At 46.5% G+C, this 26,180-nt stretch overlaps 1 protein-coding gene across 1 annotated transcript; it reads right to left on the bottom strand.

Moving 5' to 3' along the window:
* Positions 1–5,282: 5,282 nt before the first annotated feature.
* On the bottom strand, positions 5,283–10,553 carry LOC144144550 (mite group 2 allergen-like Ixo r 2). Its single transcript, XM_077676059.1, has 4 exons — positions 10,352–10,553; positions 8,559–8,663; positions 7,632–7,804; positions 5,283–5,512 (listed from the first exon to the last, which is right to left on the bottom strand). Exons 1-4 carry the CDS (start codon positions 10,428–10,430, stop codon positions 5,432–5,434), a joined length of 438 nt encoding a protein of 145 aa, XP_077532185.1. The 5' UTR covers positions 10,431–10,553; the 3' UTR covers positions 5,283–5,431.
* Between the last annotated feature and the right edge of the window lie 15,627 nt (positions 10,554–26,180).

Here is a 26,180-nt window from a genome sequence, read left to right as displayed (position 1 = left end):
TATGTAAGAACGCCACTTGAAAATGATGTCCTCTGTAAGCACCGCCTTAACACGAGCCTTGTGGATCAGAACCTGAAGGCCACGTGGCAGTCCTGTAGGTAACGTCTAGTCATTGGCAGGGATGTGGCTGTGAAGTCGAGCTCTAGCACATCGCTGGTAGGTGGGACGGGCTTCAAAGGGGTCCAAGTTGGGGTCGTGATGAAGCAAAACTGGGTGGCAGCGGGTGGAAAGAACATCGCTCGCCTGGGCGCGCGCGGCCTCCTTGGAGGATTTAACGCAGTGTCCTGGCACCCAGTCTACCCGAATTTGTAGTCCTGTGGTACAATGTAGCCTTCGGGCAACCATCTTGATGGACGCACAGATAGAATTCTGATAAGGCACCCGGCACGGTTCGCGGTATGCCTCCTGGCTGGCTGTGAAGATAGAATTGCATGAGGCATGGTTGGTAGGCCAGGGAGAAATTTGAAGTTGTCGGACAGCCAATAATATCGCTTCGAGTTGGAGGTGGGTAGACGATGGCGCTGTTAAGTATTCGTGTTGACAGGTGGCTTTAAATGTCGAGTGAATGGCCGTTAATCCGGCAGTATTCGTGGTTGGGTCCCAAGTGGCGTCGGTATAAAGACCGCTAAGTGGAAACCGCTCAATCATTTCAGCTGTGCGTCTGTGTTTGTTAGAATGGCGAAGCCTAGTACCAGTGACTGGGAGTGGCTTTGGGTTAACGACGATGAAGTTGTCCCATGGGTGGAAGCGGCAAAGGGATGGGTTGTTGTGGTGCCGCGCATTGTGGCAGTAGCGCGAGTAGCGCACGGCCAGAGAGAGTGGATGCTCTTCGGAAGTCGTGTCCTTCCTGACGAGTTCGGATGATTTCTGTGAGAGGTGGGAGTTGAGCGTGCTTGTAGAGCTCCTCGAGTTTGGCATGTTTGGGAAGGCCAGTGTTGACTCGAAGGCTCTCACGATGTAGCACCTCCAGCTGCTGCAACTGAGCCTTAGTGAAGTCGAAGCATACTGCCCCATATGTCACTTTGCTCGTGAGGACAGCCTGGGTCAGTAGTTTGAGTGTCTTTATTGTAGCCCCTCCTAACCGGTTGCTTATGAGTTTGATTATGTGAATCTGTTGATGCCATGTTTTCTTGATTTGGTCAAGCCACACACTGCAGCCGCCATCCTCAGGGACAGGGATGCCAATAACTTTAACCCACTTCTCGGGGGACGGCTTAAGGAGCGATCGTACAAACTGAAAAGCGTAAGCGTTCTTCTGTTTCTGTGTGCCGCCAAACACCCCATATGTTCTTTTGTCAAGCGAAGGCTGCATCCCAGTGTGTTGGAGGGCATCGGCGACAGTATCGAGTGCAGTTTGAATATATACCCGCACTTGCTGTTGGGTCAGGTCTGCCATACGGGGGTCAACCCAAATCGTAATATCGTCGGCATATGTAGTGCTTTGAATGTGCGGTGTTTGTCGGAGTTTCCTGGCAATTTATGACATGACAAGATTGAAAGAGTCGGAGATAAAATAGCGCCCTGCGGTACACCTCGGTGGTTGTGGAAGATGTGAGGTGCTCTTTACCCGTATGGATTTCAAACGTTCGGTTGCATAGAAAGCTCTTGACAAAATTAGTGAGTCTGCAACCGATGTTAAGTTCTCCCATAATCGAAATGATGAAGGCGTGGGAAACTGTGTCGAATGCTTTCTTGATGTCAATAGCAACAAAGACTCCTGGAGCTGTCTTAACATTCTTTCTCCATTTTTTCTCTATCATTGGTCGTAATTAGAGCAGGCTATCATGAGTAGTCAGACCGGGCCGGAACCCGGTTTGTGCAGGGTCGTAAATGGCGTCGTTCTCGTTCGTTAGCTGTCTCGAGAAGGTAGGTGAGACGAGTAAGGATCAAGCGCTCCATCAGTTTGCAAAGAGTGGATATAAGTGGACGAAGGCTGGAAATGGAAGTAGGGGTTTTTTTAGGTATTGGTATTGGGTGCACAACGGAGTGCTTCCATTCAACAGGGAGTATCCCAGATTCCCATATTTTGTTAATTTCCGCTAACAACTGTTCTTTAGATTTCTCATCAGGGTTACAGAGCATTTGCCAAGTAATTTTGTCCTTTCCGGGAGCGCTCTTGACATTAACAGCCTCAAGCGCTATGTGCCGTTCTTGAATGGTGAAGAATGTGTCCTCAGGCTTCAGGTGATCACCGAAGATCGGGGCGTAGATAGTCGAGTCGTATATGTTACCTTGGGGGAAGAATGTCTGGGCTGCAACTCGTTCCAGTTCGTCTTCGTCTATAGACTGAGCAAGCAGGATGTTTTGCGGGGTGTTAAGGGATTTATTTATTTATTTATCTATTCATGACCTATAAATAAATAAACAAATAAATAAAGCAGAGCGGGTGAGTAAATAGCCAGGTCTATGGCCGAGTATGTGTTGTGACAGAGAGAAGGAGAATGGTCTTTAATGTGACTAGCTAGCTACGCAAGAAAACTTAAATAACCTAATGATAATGAGAAATAAGTCGACGATGAGAGCGATGATCCGCATGCTTGCACAGAGGTCTGTGTAGAGACTGGCTCTTTAGGAGACGACCAGAGGCCCAACACGTTCGCTCAATTCCAATCATTCAGATAGCGCATGGCCGAGGGAGGCTAAAAAGGACTTTCTAGGCACAGAGAACTGCGCCCATTCGCGAATGAGGTGGACAAGTTCTCCCGCACGTCCGGTAAAGTGGACACAGACGGGAGGTGGCCCTTTTGAGCTTGGAGCAGAAGTGCCGTGTGTAGAACCTAAACATTCGGTCGCTCGCGGTGCAAAACCGCTTCGTTATGCTTTGAAAGACCTTGTGTCATTTTGAAATTGAAGTTGAGGTATATAGGTCGAAGGGGCGTGTATTGACCTTGCGCGGCAACCCACGCAAACCGCTGCATGGTACAGGCAACGTTTTATGCTAGAGATGATGCTTATTTCCTGTTGAACCGGATGGGTAATACTGGCACACCTATGTCATGAGCGATCGATGCTGCAGTGTCCGCTTTAGTGATCTAAGTTATGCCAGAGTGTGAAGGAAGCTACCGAAGGTCATGTGGGGGGGCGCGTATAACCCTTGTTGATGCGTAGCATTCTTGCCAAATGCCAGCTGATACTTCGGATAAGACGCTAGACACTGTAGTGTCACCCGAGAGGTCGTAATAATTGCCCCCTGGCTTGCTGGTTGTTCTGTGATGAAATCGAAGCGGCACGCAGTGCGGCAAGTTTAGTAGTCGTAGAACGTTTCTGGTGGCTCAGAGTAGCGCTGAAAGTGGTGTGTGAAAAAGGAACCCATATCCCTATAGCAGATCAAGCCGCCGACATAGAGCCATCCGTGTACAGACGGGTGTGGGCACGGTACTTTTTAGTGTACAGTACTTAAGCGTCCTCTATTGTGGTTTGACGGCGTCGCCGGCCTCGTAACCGAGCAAACGAAGCATGTTCAGCTTTCCCGCTCATGGCAGTCCTTTCAACAGTGATTACTCTGTAGTTATTTAGCGAAATGTAAATTTCTTTTTGCGCAGCTAATATTGGGGGTGCAAACTTGCTTTGTGCACAGTTTCATGTCTCGCACATTGCGCGACTACGTTCCTCAGCCATAGAAACTAACCCATAGGAATGCACGGGGAGTAAGATAGCTAATTACATCCAAATTATTCAGAATCCTGGAAAATTCTTGTAGTGTTTTCTTATTTACGTTGACTTCTTGCTTTATGCCAAATATCACTTTCCGGTAGTGGTTTTGCTAGGTTCCTGAGAAGTTGGAATTTTTAGCGAGAAAGCTGGGTATGGTGGCGCCGAAGACGGAAGGAAGACAGAGGAGCAAAGTGGGGCGAATGTGTAAGGAGGAGGAGAGTGGTATGCCGAGGAGTTGCGAGACACTCCCCGGCTGTGACGCGCTATGAGAATAACCGAAAGAACGAAAAAGCCACAGAATATCAGCCCGCTGGAAAGCGGAGGATGAAAGTATGGCGAAAGTGTGAGGGGGAGGGCAGTATGCTGAGGCAGCACCACAGAATCCCACACGCGCTGCGTGCTGCATGTACATCGGTATTTCGGTCTCCTCAGCGTTTCGTGTCTCATCCAAACCACCTGGCATTGGCGCGGGAGGTTCAAACATGATTTACAACAACATGCTCGGCGGCGGCGACGCCCTGCGAGATAACGGCAGAGCAGCGCGCGCCGCCGTGCGTTCGCTGATCACGCGATCACTTCCTCAGACGCAGTAGATATGCGCCGTGACGGAGAAGACTGCAGTTGACGCTGCGCACAAATTTCGCCCTAGGGAGTATAGTAAATGTGAGACATTTTTTGCAGTCATTTCTACGGCGAAGTACTTTAGGGGGGGGGGGGGGGGGTCGGGGATATCCTGCTCACGCGTAATACCGATAATCGAAGCCGTAATTCGTAGTGCTAAGGGCATCGCAGGTGGGCGTCGAGGCGGAAATGGTTGCAGGTAGTGCACCGGTGTCGTTTTCGCAGTTAAAGCATTTGAATGAGTTGTTTCGACAATTTTCAGTGGGGTGATCCTGTTTGCAACATTTTCCGCATGTAAGATTGACACGCCGTGGGTTAGATTCATGTTCGTATCGCTGGCACATGAAAGATATATGCGGGCTGGGATCATATTCCCGGATTCCACGATTAATGAAGGTTGCGTGGATTCACTGAAAGAGGGCATCTCTGCAAAAGTTAGCACGATGTTCTTAGTCTCAATTTATTTGCCGCCATATTTTGTTGTCACACGTTTTAGTGCAATTACACCCTGATCACGCAATCTATCAGGGAATATCGTTCAGTTTCGTAAAGGAGTCCTGCCTAAGAGATTTCTTAGCAAGTGTTCAGAGTACGATGGGCCGAGACCGTTACAATGCGATTACACATGTTTTTCTGACTAAAAATTTTTTCTGAGTGATCTTTTGCATAGATTTCTGTTAGCACGTCTCCATATTACAACTTTTTTGCTTTGAAGGTAAAACCATTAAGGGCTTCAAGATGTTTCTTAGGATGCCAGCGCTGTTATTTCACCAACCTAGTGAAATTACGCTTTATTGTACCAGCTATGTGTTGTCTGCAGATGTGCATGTGCCTTCTTTCACAAATCGCTCGCTTCCCCGATGAGAATGTTTCGACGAGATTACCTCAGACCCGGTGGTGCTCGTCAACTCTTTCGTGGCAGTAGTTGCGATGTGGGGTAAATAGATGGTCGTGTTTAAGCTCGCACAATCAGCCTCGCAAACACATGGAGCACACTGGATCTCTGACAATTTTTATTGAAAGCGGCGGTGAGAACCCTCCCCGAGCTCAATGGAAAATCTTAGTGAGTGCCTGTGCTGGCATGCGCCCATTGGTATGTACAGATATTTTACATTTTCATGTACCTCAAAAGAAGGAAGCGAGCACGTCGGCAGGCTTACACTACTTTCACTTTAGTGCTCGTGCAAACGCTCACGCCGTGGTCAAGTTTAAGCTCGAACTTAGCGCTGGTTTCCATCTGCAATGAAGAAAAAAGAAGACAATGCAAAAGAAGAAGTTACTGCACGCTTTGCAACTACACGTGACAGGCAAAAGATATTAATTCGCGTTTGTTCACGTTTTCATTTTGCTCAGAACCTCAACCTGTCCCGGTCGTTCAAAAGCTAAAGCGTCGGGCTGCTGATCCCAAGATCTCGGGTTCCTTCACGGCCTAGGTGACCGTTTTTCTGATGAAGTAAAAAACACGAACACCCGTGTGTCAACATTTCGGCAGACGTTAAAAATCCCCACCTGGGCAAAATTAATCCGGAGAACTCCACAACGCCGTGCTTCATGGCCCGCCAGGTGCGGCTTCGGCACGTAATGCGTCCAGAATTTGAATTTAGCGCGACTAAGGGGCAGCGCAGGGGACGTCGAGTACATGTTATCAAAATTCTCAATGAAGTGTGATAGAATTTAAAATGCGTCCACCACTTCATTCAAGACCTCCTGCCAAGTTTCTGCGACTTGAGTGTGAGGGTTGCTGGACAAGTGTAATATGCAGGGGTATGCAACGAGTAGCAACCGCGCAAATGCTGACGCCGTTCGAATACCTCGGCGTCGCCACAGCAATGTCGAAGTAGCCCCGTGATGGTCTGCTGTAGTGAGCCCATCGCCGTGGTGTACACGCAATGCCCCGGTTTGGTTTATCGGGGTCATGTGATCGAGCCGCACTGCGCGCTAAAGTTACCTTTTTCTCTTGCTCATACTGTAAATAAGAAAATTTACTGCGAGTAACAAAGGTCCTGCTCATTATTTCTTCAATTGTGGGATGTTCGGCACCTCTGAGATCGCTTTCAAAAGAGAACGCCGCATCTTACAGAGATCGATAGCCTCGAAAAACACAGGCGTTCCAGCCCCTGCATTTGACAAATGTGCTTCCCACCACCGTAGGCGTTACATTAAAAGCAGAGAGCACCGGCACTACGCTTGTCATCTGACAAGATTTGTCTGAGACGAGTATAAAGCCCGAAATGTCACAGATCGTGATGTACACTTCGAAACATGTAAAACAGATTGCAGCTTCTGGGGGCTCCCGCCAATGTTACAAAGACGGCAGTCATTGAGTGTTAGAAGCCAGCCGGTGTTTTACATATAAATGTTCTGCGCCTCCAGCCTCTGCAGGACCACCATACAATCGAACATTACTGGCTGCCTAATCATTGTGGCCTGGCTTGTCCTTAGGCCTGATACTGCGCCACAGTTCGCGCATTACTGCGTACACCATACATACCAACCCCATTAGGAAAAACAGGCTTCACTTTAAGCGCGGAACTTGCAGCCATTACTAGGGCGAAAGAGTCACGTCAATACGCGCCCCTTTATTCCATACAGGTCGCCACGTCGCATCGAGCGACGGGATTTAATTCTTGTGCTGATTCCCCGGCTCAACCAGTGTTGAAGCGCTCCTCTTCCTGAAAAGTTCCAACCTCCCGAGTACACAAGCCTTCCGGAGCCCGCTGCATTTCCCTAAAGTGACGGAGCTATATCAGTGCCTTTGGTACCATGGTCGTGAGTACCAACTCGTCTCGTCTGCGGTCACCCAACCATTCGTTTTCATTACTCCTCTCTTAATAATATTATCCCAAACATGCTTCCTGCCCCAAAGCACTGAATTTGATGCAGGTATTTTCCGGTGAGAGTAAAATATCCTCAGTGCAACGTTCTGCTCACTCCCAATTAAATCAGTTATACGCATCGTATAATTACGCCCGCACTGCAACCTCAAGACGACATTTGTTACGACGTCATCTATTTTCACTGTCGCCGTGCCCTTTGTTCTCTCCCTTAACCGGTTCTCCTCTGTATGCTAGCCCAGCTATAAAGTGTTATTTGAAAACTCTTGTCCTGTCAAACACGACTCCGCGCCTGTTGTAGTGGTATAGCAACCACCATCTGCAATCACGCCCCGATGCCGGTGATCTGGATTATAGCATTATTGGATCGTCCGGTCTCCTGATCAACTCCCCCTAGCTGAGAGAATAAGCATAAGCGTTTTCTGACATTCGTCCCCTCGGGCAGGTGAACTCAGTTGACACACTTCTATGATCTGGCCACACAACTGTGAACACACGTGATTGTCCCGCGACCATACTCACCGGGAACGCTGCTCTTGGGATCGGCATTACCAGTGTGCCGTTGTACTCCTGACCCTTTTTGATGGGACACTTCACCATGTACGAGCACAGGTCGGACTTGAGGCCGGGGACCTTCATCCAGAACATTAAAGCCCACACCTTGGCATTAAGCGTCGCCTTCTTGCTGTCTTGGTCTGCAGACGATAAAGCACATGGAAGGCGTGAAACAAGGATGGCGGCCATCGTGCTTGGTTCTAGCGAGTAAATAGCATGATTAGTTTCAGGGCGAAAATTCTCCCTCGAGTATCTCGGACACACAACGCATCTTTCCAAAAACTTCTCAGGAGTAATACGCCGTATCATTACCAGCGGGGCAGCTTTGTACAACACCCGAAATATTTCGCAGAAAACTCTGGAGAACTTTGGAGTAATTCGTTGTGGGAGTAATAGATTGTGTGGGAAAGCCCCACTTGCCTCTACAGCATCCATCGATTGTTATTTTGTATTTGCGACCGGAATGGCCCAAAATAAACATGTCACGTCATGCGCAATTCTTGTTCAAACGCCAAAATGTTACTTGCATGGTTTTTTGGCACGGACAGCTTTCCGCCGTACTTCATTACTTTCCCCTAAAATCATTCGTGAGCTATTATGTGTGCTACAGTGTACACTCGAACAGTTAGTGTTAAGTGTGACAGATTTAATTGCATTTCGTTAGGTGTTGCGATGAAGAAACGGTGGTTCTCCCAGGTTCCACAGATCCGAAAGCCAAAAGCCTGCAGTTGAAGGTATTTCCAAGTACTTAAACAACAACTCTAAAGGTTGCGCTTTTTTTTTCTCAGTGCTAGTATTGAAAGTAAGAGATATATCACGCTTAAAAATGGTTTTACTGGGTTACTGAAAGGTCGATTTTGTGCGTAACTTCGTGATTATGATATAAAAACTTACCTGCGATGATCGAGAAATGAATTTTCGTTTCACTTCCACGCTTGAATTCGCAAGGGTCGGAACTGCATGGCTCGATTTCAGCCAGCTTGATTTTAGCCGTGCTTCCTGCGAAAAACATTTTGCAGTTTTTTGGTAGTTAGGACGCAGCAATAAACCCTGCTTGTCATATATACTCCACAAACTGCAGCGTCGAAATGTTGGGAGAAAAAGGAAGAGAAGATGGGTAATTGCAGTTATGTCTTATCATTGCTTTCTAGCAATCTCATCCTTATTGTTCCTATATGTCGTGCCTTAATTTTCTGCTTAAATATTAATGATAAGTCAGGATACATTTTTCAGGGTCCCTGTAACTGCGTTATTTAATATATAACTGCGTGTTCGTAAAAGTTGTTCAAATGCAATGACGGCGGGCTCCTATAGGCACGCACGTTGATGTTGATTTTAACCTCATTGGCTACCACTAGCTCCATCTGCCTCATTTTTGTTTTGTAATGTATGAAAATAAAATGATAAAAATGGCTTGTAGTGCAAGAGCCGGTTTTCCGTTTTGTTATTATTTGCGTTTCGAAGATCTGTTGCTGCCGAGTTGTTTATATATGTATTAAGACACGCCAATTTTACTTTACAGATCTCTTTGTCTTTTTCCTTTGTATACTGGCATAAAGCTTAGAAAATAAAAAGCTCCGACCCATACAGTCGCAGTCCCTCGGGTCGCAGTGATGATGACATAGACAACGTGGTGTGGAGTTACGTCATCAGAGAAGTTTATTTCTCGGCTCTTCTTATGATTGATTGTAGAGTTTAACACGCCGACGCAATGCAGGCGATGAGGCGCGCCGTAGTGGAGGGCTCCGGATTAATTTTGACCACCTGGGGATCTCTAAGGTGCGCCGAAATCTCGTACACATTGGCGTTTTTGCTTTTCGCCTCCATCAGAAAAGCGGCCGCCGCGGCCGGGAATCGAACCCGCGACCTTGTGCTCAGCAGCGCAACGCCTTAGCCACTGAGCCACCGCCGCGGGTGTTCTTCTTATAACACTGTGTGGGCCACATTAAAACTGTCAAAATACAATATTCATAACGCTCTCAACGGACACGCAGTTACTCCATCTTTCAGGCCAGAGCTTTGATTTTGCCTCAGTTGTGATGCCTTCTATGTGTTTACCCGCCGCGGTGTCTCAGCAGCTAAGGCGTTATGCTGCTGAGCACGAGGACGCGGGTTCGATTCCCGACCATGGCGGCCGCTTTTCTGATATAGGCGAAAAGCAGAAACGCCCGTATCTACGAGATTTCGGATCACGTTAAAGATACCAAGGTGGTCAAAATTAATCCGGAGCCCTCCACTACGGCGCGCCTCATCGCCTGCGTTGCGTCGGCGTGTTAAACCCTAGAATCAAATAAAATCAAAATCAATCAATCCTTCTCAGCGTTTTTCTTGGATCACACTGTTCTGGTGGTTGTTTTTCTGCAGAGGGTTTACGCGATGAACATCACTTTATACTTTCTGATATAGCAATTCTTCGGTATTGACCATATGAAATGTGCTGCATAGGTCATTAAAACTACCTCCTCGAAAGTGCGAAAACTGATTTTTACCGAAACAAATTATAATTTCTACAAACCCGCATACTCGACCGATTCGTAACGGCGAAGACAAGCAAACCTGGTTTTTGTAATTTTCTACTCATCAAACGAACAGAAGGAAATTAACCCGCTTGTGCATGGATGCGAGTTTCGAACGAAAAAAAAAAAGAGAGGAAGCTCGATGAGCTATAAGAATGACACAGTGCTTACCGCAGTCGTCATACTTGAAGCTATGGCGCTGCCCTAAGGCAAGGCCAAGAAGAAGGAGGGCAGTGACGTAGCGGAGCATGATGAGAAGTGAGGTAAATCCTCTCCCCGTACAAGTTCGAAGTTTGCGCGGTGTCTCCGTGGAAGGAAGGCCGACTGCTGGCAGGATCACGAAAGCCAACGTTTTAAATACTACGCCACCTGATGACAGCTCTGTGAATGGCTCTTTTGCATTAAAAATGTGACATTTACGCGTCATCGTTCCATTTCATATCACTGCTTTGTCTACGAATAGCTTATCGCATCATGGCGGCGCACTTCATCATGGTCTGATCTCATGGCCGCACATTAAAGGAGCACTGACACAAAAATTTTGCATCTTGTTTTTTTTGTTGCGATAAGTAGCTAGTGACCTACTTATAACCTGTATAAACCTCATTTGCTTCAGCGTGCGACGGTTGTTTAATTAGAGGCATTTTCAATGCGGCCAGTCGCAGTTTCGGTTTCAGCGAGTGCCGCGAAACGATGGATTTTGTGGATTTTGTGTGAACAAAGCTGACCACGTGACCGTCGGAGGGATATCACAGAACAGAGCCGCCGTAGCACTGTCGAATCCGCATCGACGGCAGTTTCTGCGAATGCCCCCACGTACTGATCTCGTGAGGCGCTTAATTAAAAAGTGACCGTGGATGTGACGCAGGTGCTGCGAGTGCAAATGCTACCGTGGCTAAAGAACGACGCGCGACGCTCCAGACGGTGGGTGGCAAAACGCGCGCTGGGAGCAGCCGGCCGGTCTGCCTACAGGTCCGCCTACAGATGTGTTCGGCTTAGCACTGCGGCGGATATTCGAGTGCCGCTCTCGTAAGCGGTGCAAATGACAATTTTTAATGCAACCCGCCATCGCATCATTAACTCCTTTCTAATGTAAGCCACCATGGTCGGGACTTGGGGACAATTTCGTGCAGCGGTAACAAGCTATCACTCGAGCTACCTGCGCCAGCCTGGGCCACTTCGCGGCCGTGGCCGCCGCCTGCAGAGCGACCGTGCGGCTAGCTCAGTGGGCTTTTCGTGCCTCCGGCGCGCTTTCGCATCCAATGGTAATAAACAGTAATAGAAACAGAGTTCCCGGAATCGCTGTAGAACATTGGTCGCGGCCAGCTGCCCGATGAGCTGACGAAATCACGGCGCCTCCGCCGCCAACGATCGGGTCGTTCGTTCTCGAGAGCAGAAGCTCCGCCCTCCGGCCCTCCGATTGGAGCGGCGAGCCGGGCGAGCCGGCGAAAAACGCCGGCAGTGCGGAAGCGGCAAACACAAACTCGTGACGTGTTGGATGTTGTTTATTTACACAATATCCTCGGGATGTCGATTGCGCGTGGTCCTCTGCTGGCTGCTCGGTTGCGTTTCGCACACTTTAAAATTGATTTTAAATATGTTCTAGGCTGTATTCGCCGCTGATATTTTGCAGATGATGTATATGTGTTCCCACCAATCTATCTCCGTAGTTATCTCGCCTTGAAAATTTTGTGTCAGTGACCCTTTTATTCATTTGGGTAAAATGCTATTTTTGAAAGCATTACCTAGAATCTTCATGTCATACTTAGAACGCTGTCTTATCAGAATTATATTCTGATTAGACAGCATTATAAGTATGATATAAAGATACGCTTATATGAAGATACGAAGACCGCATTCTTAGTGTAATATGAAGGTAAGCTTATACGGCAAAATGTTGGCCATAAACAGTCAGCATTATGCAAATCTCTTGTTCTGAGAAATCAGCAAACTAAAAGCGTTAATTAATTTAAGAATAAATGAGCACAGTGTAGCGCGATAAAGCTGCTCCCCAAGTGGTGAATAAGTTTTGTACGTCAAAGTTAGGTAAATAATGGTCCTAGTCCGAAGCAAGGCTTTTTTTGCCTGAATTTATTTTTTGAGTTATGTTTAGAGTTTCTCTGGTGTGCACCGCTCTTGGGTTCAGGGTACAATCGCGTTCAGCATTTCCTGTGTCGTTTCAGTGCTGACTGACGACGATCGCTTCGCAGCTATACGTGATGAATATAACTCAAGGAAGGCGCCGGGTCGTTTTGCCGAGATAGACTTAGTCTCGCAGCGAAGCACGCAATGCGCACACAAGACACCATGAAAGTTTTCAAGACAACTTGCAAGACCCGTTCGTGATAGCGAGAGCTGTGAGTAATTTTATTGATTACGAATGCATAGAAGCTAGAGTCTTCGATATCCCGTATGGGCGAAATCCCATATGTACGTGATTTTGGCGCACGTTAAAGATACCCACACTCTTAGGCAAAAAGGACTAAAAGTTCGTCCTTTCGGGGACTAACGGCCTCTGCCACAATGATTAGTCCCTTTGGAGACTAACTGCGAGGGGACGAACGGTTAGTCCCCCACCCGGATGGTCCGTTCCGATACTCCCCAAGGATGAACTGCGTAGAGTGCAGAAAAAAGAAAAAAACTCCAGTACTGGGAGGGATCGAACCCCTGACGCCCGGAATTATACACAAGGTACCCGACGCGCTATCCGCTGGACCACGCCGCCGGGTGGTTTCTGGGGCAGATAATATTCAAGTTTACAGCGTGTAGTTCTGTGCATAACGCAACACATCATGGTGCCCGAATTTCTATCTGTGCAAGCGAACGTGACCGCGTTTTGCGCCTTGCGCTTAGCGCTTTGCTAGGTTTAGGGACTATTGCTCAGTTCGATTCGAAGTAGAGCCTCACAACCATAGTTTTTTTGTAAATAACAATCAACTCGTCGTCACCTAGTTGAGATAGGTAGCTGGGCGATCGGACGACTCATTTGTTTCCGCACAACTTAGCGCAAGCTAAGTGCTTTCTTTGTGTTCGATACATATGCTAAGTGCTCTATGTAACGTATGTGAAAGGTGTCGTCTGTGTGAGTGTCAGAATTAGGAAACATGGCATATTTTCCTGCATCGGCGAAAGCGAATTCGGTGTTGCTTGCCTGAATTCTTCAAATTTGCGTCGCTAGACGATTGCGACCGGGAAATGCAAGCGGGTTTTACAGCAGTTGCAGCATTGTCATAGCTTTGGTGCCCAAGGCAATTATGTAGCGAGTGTAAAAGATAACTTCGAGACGCTTACCTGTAGCGAGCATTTTTGTTTTGCACTTGTCATCAGCAACATGCGTTTTTTCTCGTCTGTTAAACATATACATATCCATTAGGCTCAGGAATCCACGTTTGCTATTGTCACTAATTTTTGCGTTACTGTTAAGGCTCTTGAAAGCTCTCATTGGCCGTTTTTACCTCGCACGAATCGTATGCAACACAGCGTATCAACAAAACCTCGCCGAGAAGCGTATGGCAATCGCGCTTCGCCGCTCCTTGCCATTACCCGCCGCTCTACTAACCCTAGGCGATTTTCTTATAACTAACATCAATATTTTCTCCGGTGGCACCATCTAAAGCACCCAGTGACTGCAATGGCTTGTGTTTTGGAAATATAAAACTGTTCGCAGACATATGCGCGAAAGGGCAACGACGACGCCATTAGGGGATTAACGACGCAGCAAAGAGACTAACTGCATGCGTTTCGTCTTCCCGTTGCTCCTTATAGATCGGCGGGGACGAACAGTTAGTCTGTATTTATGCACACGGCACGTACTCTGCCGCAGATACTCCCCTTGAAGATGAACGGTCGCCCGCGAAGACTAACGGCTGTATTTTAGTCCCTATTTTAGTCCTTTTTGCCTAAGAGTGCAGGTGGTCAAAATTAATCCGGAGCCCTCCAGTACGTCATGCCTCATCGACTGTGTAGCGTCGCCGCGTTAAACCTCATAATCATCAATCATCACGCTCCTTCAATGCCGGCTTCACTACAACACACATGCATTGCTGGGAAGCATTTTTTTCTGGCGCCGCACAAGCAGTCTGATACGAAAGTGGGATGGCATTGCGGATTTTTATGAAATAGCTTCAAAGAACTCATGAATTCGCACGAAGAGCTGACAGATCTATTTTAAGGTTGGTTCTCTACCACAGTAACACTTCGTTATAACGAAGTAGAATCGGGGCAGCAAACTAGTTCGTTATAACCGATATTTGTTGTAACAGCAGAGGCAAAAGTCGGCTATAACAAATCGACAATCTGGTTCGCGCAAAAATGCTTGATACAAAAATGTTTTTTTAAAGGCACTACAGTCAAAACCGGCTATAACGAACCCGGATAGAGCGAATAATGCTATATATCGAACAAAAATATTTCAGTTACGGAAATACATGGGAAACATATTCCTTATAACGAAGTTCACATCGGATATATCGAACTCTGTGCGCCAGAATGGCCGCCGAAATGCATGGTCTCGAAGCGGAGATTGAGATGTGGATTGGCCGCGACCACGGAGCAAGAGCCGCGACTGAGACATTGCGCGTCGCACGGAGCGACGTGACGCTCGACACTTTCCGTAACTGTTTCCGACGCGCGGGACTCACGACGGAACCCACCCAGCCAGCGAGTCCGGGCCAAGACAGCAACATTGGTGAACTGTTGGAACAGCTCGCCAATGTTCCCGATGATGTCGCGAATGAGAGCCGTCCGACGCTTATAATGAAGCACTTTCGGCAGTCGATGTGCTCCGCCAATGCTTCTTCGATTTTGGAGGACGCGGACTCGCACTGGTGCAAACAATGTTTCGTGTAGAGAATGCTATGCTAGTTGAAGCCGCCAAAACGAAAGAGTGAAAACAAAAATCACCGCTTTTTTTACAAAGTAGGAAATTGGGGCAGAAAGTAGCTTTATTACTTGCCATAGATGGATTACTTTGGGTGTGGTAATGGCTACTTTACTGTGTTCGTTTCTGCATGCGGGGATGGTGGAGTTGGGGAGGGGGGAGGGTTCCCGCGGATTGCGAACTCGTAACAATCAGCTCGTTATTGGCGGGTTCGGCTATATCGAACTATTGTATATATCGAACTAATCGAAGTGCATATTTCAGTTCGCTATAAACGGGTTTGACTGTATAAACAAAGTAACCCTTACTTCTCTTTCTGCTGCATTTCAAGCTCAATGAACCGGAACATGAGTACGTGAAATTACGACAAAACAAAGTTCACTTGACAAAACAGGCCTGCGTCCTTATTTATATAACGAACAATGTGATCTTCGTCTGGTGGCTACTCATGGCACTGAGCAGGATGGTTTTCCGCAGTGTCCACGAATAAAACGGCCTTTATAATTCTGCAGTTACGGACTACGGGGGTTTGTCCAAGTAGCTTAATTCTCAGCCTGCTGGTTAAATATTTCTTCGTTATATCCGAAATCGCGCGCGGCTCTCACGGTTACAGTTTTGTTATAAACGCATAAATGGCACGCCGTACAACCCAAACCCAAACATTAGGCTCATGATGTGCGCACCCTAGAGTTGCTATGGGTATCACAGGAAAGTGGTGCGTTCCTCCAAAGTAGCACATACTCGCAGTGTGGGACTGACCAACCAAAGAATCCGTCACGAGAAAGCTTCGATCGCGTTCAACCGTAGTCGTCGTTACACGGATGGGTGCATGATTTTTTTTTCTTTCACTTCACTCACGATCATTCCTCATCATCGTCAGAGAAAGTGGCTTTCCTGCAGGGCGTATGCGCATAGGTGTTTCCTAGTCAGCACAGATGATGATGATGATGATTCCTATTGGTTTCCCTTTGAAGCGGGGGGATGACATGTCATCTTACCACAAAAGACTAATATAACCATGTTTTACACTCTTGGTTTAATACTAGCGCTGCTTAGGGCAGGCACTAAAGCTTATTAGGCCCGAAATACTTTCTTTTCCCTGTTACAGGTGGTAACTGTCCTAGGCAATATTCCCCTCTCTGCTTTTCGTCCACCAGCATTCTAATCTTCTTTTCGTCCCCTCGACAGCCTTGAAGTTAACTTCCTCTCTGATACCCTTAAATCCTAGGGCTTCTGGAAGCAAAGCGACGCATGGCGTTATCTAGGGGCATGTTTGAAGCTATGTCCACGTACTTGTGGCCCTCAATTTAACCGATCAGAACGCCTTGCCCTCGAAGTGTAGTAGTTCCGCTCCTGCGAAGCAAACATCCTTACCCGGGTTGAAATCCCGTTACCGTTTTTTTTTTTTTATTTTCAAGGGTTTGTCATTTTTGAATATTAACATTTCTTATCGCGCATATAATCTATTTATGACATGTTTACACATCTTAAATGGGATTTAGGGTATTTTCATTGCCTTTCGGTCAGTTTCAGCTTCTGCTTCTTGTACGTTTTTGTGGGTTTGCCTCCTTTCGGTCGGTTTCGGCTATTTCTGTTGAATATTTCTCAACGGCGTGGTTCTGAACCATTGCAAGTCCGTTTCGGCTGTTATTCACTTCTGTTCGGGTGGTTTTGCATGCTTTAGGTACGTTTATGCTATGGTATAACCCCCGTAGCAAGCTCAGATGATGGCTGGCTGTACTGACTATAGGAAACGCATACACGCAGGGCGTATTGGCGTACAACGGCATCACTGAGGACACTAAAGCTCAGCTTTAAAACGGGATAATTTCACGATACGTTGCGACGGAGGTTATGTGGTTTATCTAACATTACGGTGACGGTGCTATGGAACCCAGAAAAGCAAACTTTCTGTGAAGGACACCGCCATCGTACATACTGAATTCTAAACATCGACAGCCCCGGAGTCTGGTCAGCCAACACAGCGCTGAAGCAGGCAGTCCGGACGGAAAGCTTACGGCCCTATTTTGCGATTGGAACATTACGTTTTACAGCTTGAGAAGTTTCTTTCTAGTTTCTCTTAATGCGATGGTAGCAGATAACTATGCTCGTCCGAAATCGAGCGTCCATGACACATTAATGGCTTACGGTTGGTACAGAAAATTGGTGCCTGCTTAAGGGGGAAAAGTAAGTCAATTGCATCGTGAGCTGCACGTGAAGGAAATTTCGGCATATTTGTAAAGCGTCTATTTCCCTTAACAGCTAGTTCCGAGACAGCGCAGGCCTCTGTTCGTTCTTGTGATTGTCCAGTTGCTCGTTGTCTCGCTGAATTCGCCATCGTAGTTTTCGGCCGGGGATAACTCACGATAATGCAACCGTGGTTCGGAATTCGCAAAAAAAAGAGAAACTACTTAAAAAGAGCAGAAGGTTGGCATTCCCGTGCATCTAGAGGCACTGATTAAGGCGCCCGATATCGTAGCTGGTATCAGAGGTCGCTGAAGGTGCAAAGTGGAACAATGCCTCGTGACTGAGGGTTAACATGGGCCGATCGGAGCCGGGGTGCTAGGCAGGGAATGCCCTAAAATCTTTCACTCCTTTCTTCTTTTTTTTTTTTTCACAACAAGATTGAGAGGAGGAGGTATAATTATCGCGAGCTCAAACACGCATTGCACACGTGCGTCAATACCCTACTGGGGTATTGCCTCGTCTTTTATGCCAGGAACATCGCTTTTGCTGGTGTTATCTTGCTGGTGCGTTTAAGTTGATCCAGTGAGCGGGTAAAATGCACGGCAGAGTCTTTCATAATGAAATGTGCTAAGTACCTTTCAGCTAAGACGACCGAACACGAACATCAGGTTAGAACAACAAAATACGGGATCGATACCACATTCCAACTCTAAAATGATTCGCGATTGATAGGATGTAGCAAAAGATAGGAGGGGGTGAAAGACGTATATATACGTAATGGCGGTGCGCACGTGGGCACCCGCACTATCATGCTTCCGTCGTACCGGAGACCCTTGACGACGGCAAAATGGGACATGCGGTGTCACTATAGTCACTACCCCCAGCAAAATGGCAAACAGGGTTGTCAAAAGTGTACAAATGTGAGAGATTGAAAAAAAAAACATTAGAAACTTAAAAAAACTTTTTTTTCAACCAGGATGATACGGAAAAAACAGAGCTTCTCCAGGGAAATTTGTTGGGATGTGACCAATCTTCATGGAGGGAAGGGCTTTCTGAAATTGTCTTGATGTGAAATCGAGCGCAGATTTCTAGAGCGAAAGCTGTGTTGAGAGTTTGGTGGTGTAGCATGAACAATTATATACATTCTACTGTTAACAAAAAAATTCACCGCGAACTAAAGTCTCTTAAGTGCTTTTAAAGCGACAGCAAACTATTATCGAAAACTTTTACCCTTCTGCATCGTGTTTGCGGTGTCGTCAGGTTCACATGTCACGAGGCATGCATGCGCACAACTCTTGTTCCGTTCTGGCACGATACCGGGCTAGCGCTGCAGTTACCGCACTTGGCTGCTGCTCGGGCGCCTCGGGTTCGAATCCCATTCGAACAGAAGTGTGTTTTATGTATACTTTATTTACTTATTTTCTTTTTAAAACGGGCGTAATTTGGTTTTATTTGTGTAGGCGGCAGCAACTATTGTCACTTTTCGCGTTTGATGAGACAGCTAAGTCTTTCACCTTAAGGAATATATCAAGTTATTTATAGATCTGTGCAGAATCGCCTTTTCCAATTTTTTTATAATTTTCTAAAAAGAAATGAAAGAAACCTCTCTTCTCATGCCCCTCAAAATTTCATGAAAACTTGCATCTGTAGAACGGTTGAATGTACAGATGTTTTAAATGTCTTTCAGAAATACAGGTTTTGTTTTTGAAAGCCAGCAAATATTACTCGGTACCATTATTTCTCTTCTGAAAAAGAATCCTGCATACCAAACGAGTTATCTTATTCAAGGTTAGAGTAAGGTGGCCAGCTGGGCAAATTGGTACATATCCACAGCAAAAATTCAGCGCAATGATGAAGACACGAAGTACGACAAACAAGAAAAGTGCTGACTTTCAACTAAAAGTTTATTCATCCTGTCGGTATGTTTATACCTTTAGCGAACAGCACTCTGCCCATGGGGTAGGCTTGTTTGTCTTCCTTCGTGTCTAAGTCATTAAGCTGAATTTATTCTACCAATGTTGGAGAACCCGAGGTGGCGTTGGGCTACATCTAAGCAGCTCAGCGGCCCGACGCAAAGCGAGCGCGTACAGGGGCAGGGCAAGTACGGCGGCAAAGCAGCGTGCAATAACACGCCATCATACGAAAAGCCACCGAATAACCTGTTCCATCTTTAAACCTGACGAATATAATACATAAAAAAAACGGGAAGAACCGCAAGAAAACGAGTTGTCAAACTCGCACGTTTTTTGCGATTTGAACGGGTCGCTTTTGTCGTGCCACTTCTATAAAAAGCTGCTTCCGCGTGGAATTGCGAATAACGTCAGTGGGGAATTGATGCGGGCCGCCGCGAACGTGTTCAATAATTTTTAACGATGTTCGTTCTAAGAAAACTGAAGCAAGGATTGCCTGAAGAATATACCCGACAACAAAGGTAGTAGTAGTAGCCTCTCCATTGAGCCGAAGTTTCGACAAGGGGACTTGTCTCCACCAGGGATTAAGACAAATTCCCCGAGTCGAAACGAGGGCACAGTAATGATGTTACTAATTCTATTTTACAACGTCTGCAGTGATGCCTAGTACGCGAAGATTAAACCAACTGCCAAGCATATTTTTCCAGGCTGCCATTGAAGTACTCATAATTATAAATGATTCACTGCGGTTAAATTTTCGTTCCTTTCGAACAGGAACTGCGGCTAAGCTTTGTGCCCGTAGTGCATTTTCACTTCGTCGCAAGAAGGTCAGGGGAGGCTACCGGCAACTACAAATAATAATTGAGACAAGACTTATTTTACGCGAGTTTTATGAACCTCGTTCCTAGGGAAGAGGTCGGCTAATATGCGGTTTTCTCATAGACCAGGAGCCGTGTATATAGTGCTGCTTTTGTTGCCATGAAATTGCAGTTATTTCCGATTCCGTTCTTGCGGGTGCGTTTACTGGTGTGCGCTAGTGTTTGAGCCCGCAATGCTTGTATAGCACTAACAACTCGTTGAATCACGTGATACGAGTCACCGTTAGATCAGGCAGCAACTACTTAACTGAGCTGAATAAAAAAAAAAAGCACAAACGCACGTAAAGGCTTATCTTTCTCTTTTTCGTAGGCCTATGCCCTGGCGTGATGTAAGTAGTATGTAATCACGAAGCGCATTGTCTCATCGAGGTAGCGTACGTGTAGTCCTCAAGGGCGTCTTAATTGTCATACAAATTGAATGGGAGGAAACCCCTCTGATTGCAGCCGGCTGCCCTGAAAGAATGAAAAGATTTTCGGGCAGGAAAACTTATCTGCCCCGCATTTCCCCCTTTTTCCCACCGGCTTTTATCATCACCGGCTGTTATTATCTCTCGGATAGGAACAGCACTGTGTGTAAAAAAAGCTACTGAAATTATGCACTCCGCTCTCTGGTCATTTTCACTTCCAAATTAATATTATTACAATAGTTGATTAAAGCGTTTCTACTCTTTCTATGTTTTATATATGTAGTAATTGATTCTCTTGTTTTACTATTTCAATTTTTCTAGATATTTGTACTTGAGTGTTTTTATTATATTTATATTTATGTTCACTGGCATTTTATGGTACATAACATCTACAATCTTGCTAATAATAACGTACTGTCTAGATGTTTATGCTAAAAACACTCGTCTCATCGAATCTCCTGTTTGCTGCACTTCGTAAAATCACGTATGTCACTCTTTATAGGAGGTACCGCTGCAGTCTGTGACTGTGGGACCTCCTTTTGTATATCTTAACCATGTGCCCAACATTCTATTTATAATTAAATCCTTGACTTGTCTTGACTTCTCACCCAGCAGCTGATAGTGGGAAGCTCTTGAATGGGTCGATTTGGTTAATTTAAAAACATCAAATTGAAGACTAAGCAGTATTTCGTGTGAGTTATGGTCAAGCGGTGTAGGGGACGCCACAACTGAACCTACGATGAGAGAAAGAGCAGGGAAAAGTGTGGTCTGGCTTTAAGAAACGTAGCGGAGGAACACGGTGTTAAAATCATGCTAAATTACGTAACCGACAACAAAGAAAGAATTGTTGGCAAGCCCTTGCATCGTTCTGAGAAATACAGAAAGGCGTTGTGACTGCATGGGGAGATTAAATCTGCTTTTTTCAGAGAAATCTCTTTGCTTGTAATGGCCAAGAGCGATAAGACAAGCATAAAACGTTGTATTCAAACAATTAATCTTTCACTTATGACCGTTTGACATACAAACTTCATCCTTTTCCCAATATTTGGCTCCAGGCCAACGCACAAATAAATGCATAAATACATCAGTGAATAGGTAAATAAGTAAATAAATAAATAAATAAATCAAAAGTACATAAAACGACCACTGGCTGGGGCCCGAGTGTTGTTGGACTAAATTATTGTTAGACTAAATGCCCTCCCTCATCCTCTTATACCAGCCTGCGCCAATCACGTAATTTTTTTCTCTCCAAAACAAACTTTGTACTAACGCTTACATCAGGCTCAAAACAATGCAAACGTCTGAGATAACTTTTTCCCATTCACCATTATTTCTTGGCGTCACCATTATTTCTTGAGCGCATCTACATGCGTTTAGATACGTGCCTTCATTCCTGGAAGGTGGTGTCTAGAGTGCCGTCCGACGGTACTATAAGCACTCCACTATATCGACGTCCACCGGCCTTTTGCAAAAAAAAAAAAAAAAATGCCGCGTCGGGTACTACATCGCTCTACGTAACGAAATGCAAAGTAACCTAATCCAAACTAACATAAAAGGACCTAACGAACAAATAGTAATCATTTAAAACACCAAGAACTAACCTAAGCCACGGAAATTATAGTTTAATTTAAGGTTGAAAAAAAGCAATAACAGGCAAAAGCAGGTGTCGAACCTCCGACTTGACTTCGAAAAGTTAAGATGGAGCACCTGCACCACACCGACGGACTCTTTGGGCAGTGCTCGCCTGTTCTAAATATTCGGATGTTGTTGTCGGTTCGCCTTCTAGCCATGCCTGCAGCGCTGAGCTGCAGTGCCATCTGACGGCACTCTGGACACTGCGTTCCGGGAAAGGACGGTGTGAAACTTTTCTGGCGGGCGAGGGAACATGGCACATCCGTCCGAGATTGAGATGCCTGTGCATCGAGAAAATCTATTAGCTTTTTTTTTTTCGCTAAACGTAATAAAAAAAAAAAACGTGTATCAGGGTGGCGAGGCGTGATTGAGGAATCAGATGTGGGCTTCTCCGTAAGGCGCGCCACAACCCAAGGACGAATGGAGTATATCCCACCGGTTCAAAATTATTCCGACTACAGCGAGCGTTAGACATCCCGAACGCGTAGACATCTCGTGTAGACATCCCCTGGTTAAAATAATCGTAGCCTGTTTATGCGGGGAAGCTACACATGGATTGAGGCACGGCGTAGGGGCGTGCTCCAGATTAATTTTTACCACCTGGAGATCGTTAACGCACGCCGTAATCTCGGCTCATGAGCGCTTTCGCTTTTCGCCTCCACAAGCAGAGCGGCCATTACGGTCGGGATTGAACCCACGTTCTTGGGCTCAGAAACACAACGCCTTAGCAAGTGAGCCACCGCTGCGGGTTCGCAAAGCAAATCGTCTCCAGTGACATGATTGCGAAGCTTCTCGATAACACGAGCAAAACAAGACTTCTCACGCTTTTAGCTAGGAATTGACGTTCTCGCAATCACAAAACGCAAGAAGTGCTGTGGTGTCGTCGGATTTTTTTAACAGACAGAGAAAAGAACGGTACAGGAAAGGCAGGGAGGTTAAACAGGCAACTGTCTGGTAGGTTAGACTACACATGGGGATGGGGATACGGAATTTGAATAGATAAGGAAGGACAGCGGCATATGTTAAAAGGGAGAACACGAGGAAGAAAATCAGAAAGAAAAGGCGTGGGATTGGTAAGTACAAAGACAGTATAAAGCACGCACAAAAAATAAAATAAAATGCACAAAACTAAGGCGGTGAACTGACAAATTTGAGAACGGATGGCATTGCAGGCTATTCACGTCCCTACAACCGTTCAGGTAGGCCGGTGTCCATCAAAAAGCTAAGTAAGGCTTTTGTAGCCTTTTCAGACTGTGAAAGGCAACGCATATAGCACAAGATAGTCTGCGTTGTCGAGTTTGGTCGTCCAGTTTGCGAACCGTGGTGTAGAGCTGTTGCCTCGGCGTTGTCAATTGGTCACAGAGGCACAACAGGTGTTCGATGGTCTCTTCGCTGACGCACACATCACAAGCAGGGCAGGGCAGCACTTAGCCACACGCGGCCAAGTAAGGTGATGTCCGAGCGTGTGACGTTAATAGGTTTGTGGCGCTAAACCCACCACGCCGCTACCAACCGCGCCTACATACCAGATATGACGAAGAAATGAATCTTAGCATCCCTTTCTAGAAAGAACACGCACGGCTTGCTGGGACATGGCTCGACTTTGATTGTTCCTGCAACAGGTGCGAACACAACCGTCATGTTTTCTCTTTATTTCATCCAACTTTGTGGGTATACATGACACGGGACAAAAAAATGAAAAAAAAGAGTTCTTAATAGAGCAGGGTATGCCGGCACGATTTCTTCGCCGTTCCGTGGTTAGAACGTGTGTGTCTTCGGCGCAATTCATGTTCTATGGTCCTTGGTGGGGTATCATTCAGAAACTTCTTGGTCCGTTCATGCTTTTGTTGCAAATGCTGAGACTTCGATATGGGCGCGCTTATCGCACATTAGCGTCGCCGGTCTTCTGAAGCACAATGGGAGGCAGGAAACAATTTTTGATAAGTCTAACACTGGTCACCGTGAGCACGTGATAATGGGTCGATGATTCAATGACGTGAGTGCCGGTATCAACGTATTTTTACGATTCTAAGCACCCCCTATTTCTAAGCACCCTCCCGTACTTTCGAGAACAAAACTTGAAAAAAAAGTTTGCGTGTGAATCTAGCAGCACCTTTTCTTAGCAACCATAGGAAGGTGGATTTCAGAGGCGCTTCGAAGCGGGCCCAAGCTGACATTTCTTCGTTTTTTATGAAGTTTTCAGTTACAAACCACTTCAACAGAACAGAATATCTGCTGTAAGATACTGATAGCGGTGGCCCAAGCTTCACAACAGACTCGAATGGTAGTGATGTCACCATCACTACCATTCGAGTCTGTTGTGACTCGAATGGTAGTATCACTGAGTATCACACGTAAGCAGTAGGTTTAATGTCTGTACCTATTTTTCGTTTGAATGTTTGCGAAATAAAACATTGTCGATTGTGCCAGTCTTGTCGATATACGGCCGCGAAAATAAGTGGTGGAGGGTGGGCGCGGTAATTAAGGTTTTTCGATTCTAAGCACCCCCCCCCCCCCCCTCACTGTGGGCATGGCGATCGTGCAAGAAAGGTTGCGCTTAGGATCGAGTACAGTAAAGCCCGCTTATATAGAACACGGATATATCTAATTATGGCCTATATCGAACCCTTGTATAATTCTGGTAAAAATTACATGCATTTAAAACTTTTTATATCGAACGCGATTTTGCTCACAATGGATACTATATTGAACTCTCCCGCGCGGGATTTTTCGTCGCTCTCCTTAGGCATGCGACGGGCTTTCTCGCAATACATCCGCGTGCAGCGGTGGCGCGGGTGTCCCTTGCGACTCCCGCGCGAGCTCGGGCGCGTCCAAACCAATTTTTTAACCTCCTTGGTCCAAACCGGCCGTGGCAGAGTGGGCTAGCTCTACGCATGCATGCCGTTGGAGCCGAAACGCCACATTAGGCGCTGCGGGTTCGGTGTCACCGAACTTCAAGTCCGCGCCACTCTCTGCGCGCACTTTCTCGGTTCGCTGGGTTCGCCGTTATTCGCTTGTTTCCATGCTTGTCTCCGCTCTGTCGAAGACGCCGAGGACTCCGTACCGCTTCCGAGCCCGAGAAAAGCCGTCGCTGCCGTGGCCCTGCTACGGCGATACTACAGTGTTATTGAGGGCAGGGGTCTTGTGCTTGTCGACTGTTTAGATACCGTGGAGCAAGCAGCCACCAGCAACGCGTTGCGCTCCAAGAAGCAGGCTACACTCACGCAGTTCTTCCGCCGCAATAAATTATTGTTTTCTTTCCGAGAAAGTGTCGTATCAATAGTGAACTCCGGGGTGGTAAGAGCTCAGCGTTAGCTCATGACTCCATTGGCAAGATTGCTCTCATATAAGTTTTTTTTGCTTCACTTTCTATATCTTATTTTTGCTATATCGAACTATTTTACAATCGTCGCGCAGTTCGATATAAACGGGTTTTACTGTAAATACTGCAATTCATGCACAGGACTCTTCGCTGATGACTGTGTGCTGTAAGGTTGTTATAAATCAAGATGACTGCGGCTTCTTAACATGACCTAAATAGGTTTTTTGGATGATGCATGAAATGAGTCATGAGTTCTGTATGCTTTTTACAAAGAAGGAACCTATTCGAAGGGAGTTGATTGGTAGCGAAGCAGCGAAGAGCCGACACTGCAACGAGTCAGCAAAGCTATGTCAGACAGACTACTGTTCAGCTTCTTCCATCTCGCGGCCATTGCTGGCAATGACTGGTGAGGGCTGGTGATGACAATGATTGATGAGGGGGCATACGGACTGGTCAGCCAGTAGTCTGACCTGTACCTTATTATAATTACCCCCGGACAAACGAGTGCCACCCTGGCTATGAGGTCATGAAGTTAAAGCAAAGATGGGTTCGTAATATGGCTTCAAACGTTGCATGTGTGCAGTTTCACGACCACGCCTTCGGAGGTCCGCAGAAGGGCCATAAGCTCTACAATAAAGTCGACTGGCCGCTTTTCTGATGGAGGCGAAAAGCAAAAACGCCCGTGTGTACGAGGTTTCGGCGCACGTTAAAGATCCCCAGGTAGTCAAAATAATCCGGAGCCCTCCACTACGGCGCGCCTCATCGCCTGCGTTGCGTCGGCGTGT

This window comes from Haemaphysalis longicornis, unplaced genomic scaffold (genome assembly GCF_048455015.1).
Source record: "Haemaphysalis longicornis isolate Haplotype H1 unplaced genomic scaffold, Haemaphysalis longicornis Haplotype H1 scaffold_7, whole genome shotgun sequence".
Lineage (NCBI taxonomy): Eukaryota > Metazoa > Arthropoda > Arachnida > Ixodida > Ixodidae > Haemaphysalis > Haemaphysalis longicornis.
Note: the sequence above shows the minus strand (reverse complement) of the source record. Positions and strands in the feature narration are given on the sequence as shown.